At 37.6% G+C, this 5,959-nt stretch overlaps 1 protein-coding gene across 1 annotated transcript in view; it reads left to right on the top strand.

The window, feature by feature from the left end:
* Positions 1–3,640: 3,640 nt before the first annotated feature.
* The window catches only part of LOC107687720 (granzyme E-like), a 4,265-nt gene continuing 1,946 nt past the window's right edge, over positions 3,641–5,959 (top strand). The window contains exon 1 of the mRNA XM_016485168.1: positions 3,641–3,716. Coding sequence (XP_016340654.1) covers positions 3,662–3,716 — 55 coding nt within the window. The 5' untranslated portion in view covers positions 3,641–3,661. The remainder of the gene's footprint in view (positions 3,717–5,959) is intronic.

Below are 5,959 nucleotides of genomic sequence, written 5' to 3'. Positions count from 1 at the left end.
ACATTTTAGTATCTTCTTTTATCGTCAACAATATTGCATGCTGATATAGTCACAGTTATCGTTTATTGACCTTATTGTCATCTCGTCATGGGGAAAAAGCTCACCAACGAACATGCTTTTCATTAACGAAATTAATGCTATTTTAAAACAAATATGATCGCTTTGAGTGAGGAACATAGTAAAATTTAAGCAGTTGTCAATGAATAATGTCATAAATTTAACTGTTTTTCTTACACTAACTAGCAATATAGTGCACAAGTCTTGTCTTTTAAAACTGCCTTGGCTCATCTCTCAAAATAAAGGCCTCTGTTTTGTTCTAGGACAGAAGCTCGTGATCCATTTTATGAGTAATGATGTAGTAAAGGTACATATAAACTTACTGGATAAATCAACTTACAAAGTCCTTTTGGGGAAGCAGCAAAAGGAGAATTTAGTGCTCAGACAAACAGATTTTTAACCACGTCTGGAACCCATTGTCAGTGCTCGTCTTGCCTTCTTAATTCCTGTCTCCTTTGGTCTCAGCCGGGACAGAGATGAGCTCCAGGGAGGCATACAAAGGGTCAAAGACAGGTCTTGTGTATCAAAAGACTTGCTCAAAACCACATACTCACACATATTCAATGTGGCACGTAACACTGCGGATGGAGGCTTTATCTGGTGATCTTCTGAGAACTGCAAAATAAACTTGAGAACTCCTCAGTGTGGGTAGATAATGCCATGAGCAGAGATACTGATTAGAGCTGAAAGCGATGCAAGATAGCAGGGCAAATATGAAGTTAGGAACAACATATATCAACTGAGATCCCTCAAATCCAGAAGATGTGGGTGATTTAGTATATTACACAAACCCAATCCTAGATCCTGACCTCGCAGTGTGTCACATGCTACCTTCTTCTTTGGAAGCACACTGTTGTCATTTCCTTTTATTCCTAATAATCATGATTTGCGCAGTGATTGATGGACTTTTTACAACTCTCGTTTCATTCCCTGCTTCTATCATGACGTCTAATTGCTTAACCATCCCATAGTCAACCCCCTGGTTCTAATAAAGCTGACAGTCTGCCAGTAAACGTCCTTTCGGACACCCCCCTTCTGCTCGGCCTCTCCAAACCTCCTCCTGTAATACCCATTACTGTTCGCGACCCAGTCCTTTGCATGCAACCCACTCCCCACCATCCCTCTCTCTCAGAAACCTCAGTTGCGCTTCATTCACAATAATTATAATAACGTCTTGTGGTTCAGGTATGAGAAGAACATACCTCAGTCTAGACATAGGAAGTTTCTTAATGGGCATTCCTGTGCTACTGCTTGGCGTATTTGCATGGCTAAAGCAAGCATATAGCATTACAGCCTTTAGGAACTATGTGACCGCATCGCTAATATCCAAATATTCAAAACAGCGTTTTTGTTGAATGTGCATTTTACTACATCCATCAAAGACGTGTAATGAAAGCCATGAAAATGGATTTCCTGTTTTGGAGGACTCTACAAGGAGCTACAAAACCTCTGGCCCAATGAACTCTGCAGCTGAACAATTATTTTTAAACAAGCATGCTTGAAGGATAATCACGCATACGCTGCCAACCCGCTAGCGCAGTTTTTTTTTGCTGAACATATTATTTGCATATTTATTTGCACAGGTAAATGTCCTTGAGTTTATGAAACTTCACTTTACTGTACCGTTTTATCACAGTAGTCGCATTACAATGCAAGCTTTGAATTCAATGTGGCGACTTGATGCATAAAATATGATTGTGAAGATTTTCAGTTTTCCAGGTCATAGTCAAATTTTCTGTTGGATTATTCTGCTAAATGTATTTTCCTGTTTTTCAAGACGTTTTACCTTTTATCTGAGTGGCCTCGTCAGTTGTAGACCGATGGTAAAGACTCCCCAACATATGGCTCACAAGACATTAACTGTTGGAGTTGCTGCTGATTACATGTGTGAAATGGGTTTGGGCTTCTGTTTAAATTCTATTATTGGCTAGAACAAAATTAGCAGCTAAGATCTTTAAATTAAACAAACAAGCAATATTGGGGCTTTTCAAACCACCAGAACAACACTCTTAAAAATAAAGTTGCTTCACGATGCCATAGAAGAACCTGTTTTGTCTAAATGGTTCCATAAAGAACCTTTAACATCTGAAGAACCTTTCTGTTTCACAAAAGGTTCTTTGTGGTGAAAGAAGGTTCTTCAGATTATATAAAGGTAAGAAAGAGATGGTTCTTTAAAGAACCTTTGACTGAATGGTTCTTTGTGGAACCAAAAATGGTTCTTCTATGGCATCGCTGTGAAGAACCTTTTAAGTACCTTTATTTTTAAGAGTGAATAGGGGTCTGTGGGACAAGCGTGATGTTCAGAGCTTTACCTCAATGAAACCAAACAACTGTGGATGTTGTGGACAAGTGCATCTAAAAGACATGGATAACACATCCAAGGCTGAAGTCAGCCATCTTGAGCTTTGACTGTCTGCTTCTCTTGACAATTTCACTCCAACTGACAACTGTAATCTCCACCTCTGGATACTGTCAAAATGGCTGAAAAACTAAATTCGAATTTTGCACTTATATCAATATTCAAATTATATTTGAATTTAAAAGGCATCATTTCAGTTAGGGGGAAAAAGGCTTTTGGCTTCTCTCCTGAGGCCACAAGAGGGGACATAGAGCAAAATATTACTAATGTACGTTTATTAAAGCAATAAAATAACATGACTATCTGTGAAAAAGTGCATGTTTATAAACCAAATATACTCAAGTTGCTTAAACAATTATAAACAAAACAGCATCATGTATGCATAGTTTAAAGGGACGAAAGCCAATCACACAGAGTACTTTTTTTAATTTAAAAACGTGAGATGCAGTGCGAGACGTGTTTTTAAAAAGTTGAACTTGCATTAATTTTACATGGCTTTCTAAACATGCGGTATGTTTAGAAAGCCATGTCTTTTGTGCGAGACGCAAGTGCAACTGTGATAGATGTCCCTCTAGAAAATATGCTCTGTGTGAACGGCTTGGTTTCAGTTGTGACGTAAACAAGATCTTCTCCTCATTGATGTTCTGTTTTCCGCAATATTTTGAATGAACAACGCAGCATCACCACTTCCAGTGGGTTCAACTGGATAGGCTAACAAAAACATTAAAAAGCAATGACACTTACATTGCCATCATCACATTTCATACACCACTGATAAGGCTGCCTGACCAACACCTAAAATTCCAATGCAACGTTTTTGCATTCGAATGTGGATTTTTATTTTAAATTCGACGAATATTTTAAATTCGAATTTTTATTTGACAGTCTGGGACAAAGTGGGGTTTGTAAATGTTGTAGGCTACCTGATCAAGTGGCGACTATGTATAAAAAACTACCATGAATTATGGTAGTCATTGTACCAGAAGTTGCTAACATTACATATAAATTCTTGGAACTATAAAGTCCCTAGTGTGTAGTTTCTGATATTATCACTACAGTATAAAAAAAATTAAAGCTGATGATAATCACTGGCCTGTGATCAACTCTAACAACCTTTAACAGTCTCTAACTTAAATGCTGTTAGATCAGTGAAACTCCTTACGGGTTTGGGTCCCTTGAATGTCTCTTTAAAAGCAGAACCCAACATCTCTGTGATGCACACTGAGTATAACTGAGCTGTCTACAATGAGCATCCTTTGGCATATCACTTGTCTGCTACTGCTGTGTTCCTGCGCCCCAGGTATTCACATCCAGTCTACTTTATGAGGTTGATGACACCAACCTTTTACCTTACGGTGTAGAGGTAGAGCCCATTACACATCCAGAATTCACTATGGCCAGAACAGGTCATGACATCATGCTTCAGGAGGTGATATATTTCATTACCATCACATCTAGAAAAAAAAAGACCTTTCTTGATAGGAAATGGTTGACATTTGCAGACTATAATTTTGCTATATAAATTATTCACTTGTAATGAATGCATTATCTTTAAATTAAAAAAACTAAGAAATATAGGGGTTATTAACTCAACATTGGATCTTCTCTTTCAGCTCAAAACCATTGCAACTTTGAACAGAACTGTGAATACTATCACTTTGCCAAAACCTGAGAATGAAGAACTCTCAAAGGACTGCATGGCCATGGGTTGGGGCTGGAAGAAATACGATCACGAGTCTCCTTCAAATGTGCTCAAAGAAGCAAACGTGACTCTGATAGACTCTGAAAACCGTGGCACGGCTGACACTCTGTGCACTGAGGGATCAATATTTCCCATATTTCCCACTACTTTTTATGGATTCATGACGACATGAAACCACCCACTCAGCAGCAATATGAAACATGGAAGGGCAAGCTGGATAAACTCATTTAGTTGTCTGGTTCAATGCAAGTTCTATCATTTATGTTTGGGTTTAGTTTTATACCAATATGACATTAAATGTGCGAGTTTAAAATAAAGGCTCGTGTGTAACCCTTTCACACAAGTCTAATAAGAATTAAATTTTTTTGTGGCTAAAATCTACTTGAGTTTTTGTGCAGTAGCTGGACTGTATCACTGCTAGAACTAACCTGGAAAAAAACTATGCTAATAATCTCACAATACAAAGTACTGGACAAAATACCGTAAAGAAAATGTATAGAATTCACAAGATTTTATAATGAATACCTTTCTACAAAATCACCACTTTCAGCTAAATGCACAATCAAACTTGAATCTAGACATCAGATTGATTGCTCTAAAAAAAAAAAAAAGGTCTTAGAAAGATGTGAATGCTAAATGAAGACACTGAGAATAAAAACCATGCATCTGAAACAAAATAGTCAATTAATGCTACTCAAGCAGCTAGCTACACAAAAGGCCTCAATTTGCCAAATATTCCATCATGCATAACAGAACATCTGGCCATTACCCACATCAAACTAATAGTGATTTGATTCTAAAAGTAAATGCATGCCTCTCATCTTTGCAATGAAAATAAAGTAATTTCATCAAAGGTTAGCTCGCTCCTCTACATTTTAAATGCAACACATCCCATCAATCTGAAAAATAAAATCGTATTTTATACTTTACAAAAGATGGAGGAAAAAAAATCAAGCAAACATCTTTTTTCTTTTTCCAAAATAAGATGCTACATAAACACTTCTTGACTAAGCAAGTGATAAATCAATCATCTTTGAAAGAGGGGCCATTACAACTTCAATTTCACTCCAACTGACACCTGTAATCTCCACCTCTGCAAGGAATCCAACAATTTTGAAAAGTAACACAAAGAAGTTAAATGTCAGAGTGTCTCTACCACCACAAGAGATGAAGACACTTAAAACAAGTCGTGAAACGTCTTAAGAAACAAGGAAACACAGAGAACATTCAGTGCATAAAAACATGCACGCACATTCGAGAGGTTCAGTGTACTCCGATGACTTCCACAGTCTCCAGATCTCGAAAGAGTACCTTTGGGATGTGGAGAAAGGGCAGATTGACATTATGAATGTGCAGCTGATAAATCTGCAGCAATTGTATCATCCTACCATCTCAACAGAGACCAGACTTTATAAAAAAATATTTCCAACCCCTTACTAAATCCATGCCTCAAAGAAATCAGGTTGTTCTTGGGTTTGTAGTTGTACCTGATCAAGTAGCGACTATGCATAAAAAATGGCCATGAATTATGGTAGTCAAGGTACCAGAAGCTGCAAACATTACAGATAATGAGATTCTCATAACTATCAAGTTCTGATATTATCACCAAAGCGTTAGTTGTGAAACAACTAAAGCTGATGATGATCAACTCTTCCTTTAACGGTCTCTAACATAATGCTGTCAGATCAGTGAAACTGATCTGAATGCAGAGCATGCTGCAGCTTTTGCTATTATCTTCCGGGTGTGGGTTCCTTGAATCTCTCTATAAAAGCAGAGCCCAACACCTCTGTGGTGCACATTGAGTGTAACTGAGCTTTCTACAATGAGCATCCTTTGGCATA

This window comes from Sinocyclocheilus anshuiensis, unplaced genomic scaffold (assembly GCF_001515605.1).
Source record: "Sinocyclocheilus anshuiensis isolate Anshui unplaced genomic scaffold, SAMN03320099.WGS_v1.1 scaffold305, whole genome shotgun sequence".
Classification (NCBI taxonomy): domain Eukaryota; kingdom Metazoa; phylum Chordata; class Actinopteri; order Cypriniformes; family Cyprinidae; genus Sinocyclocheilus; species Sinocyclocheilus anshuiensis.
Note: the sequence above shows the minus strand (reverse complement) of the source record. Positions and strands in the feature narration are given on the sequence as shown.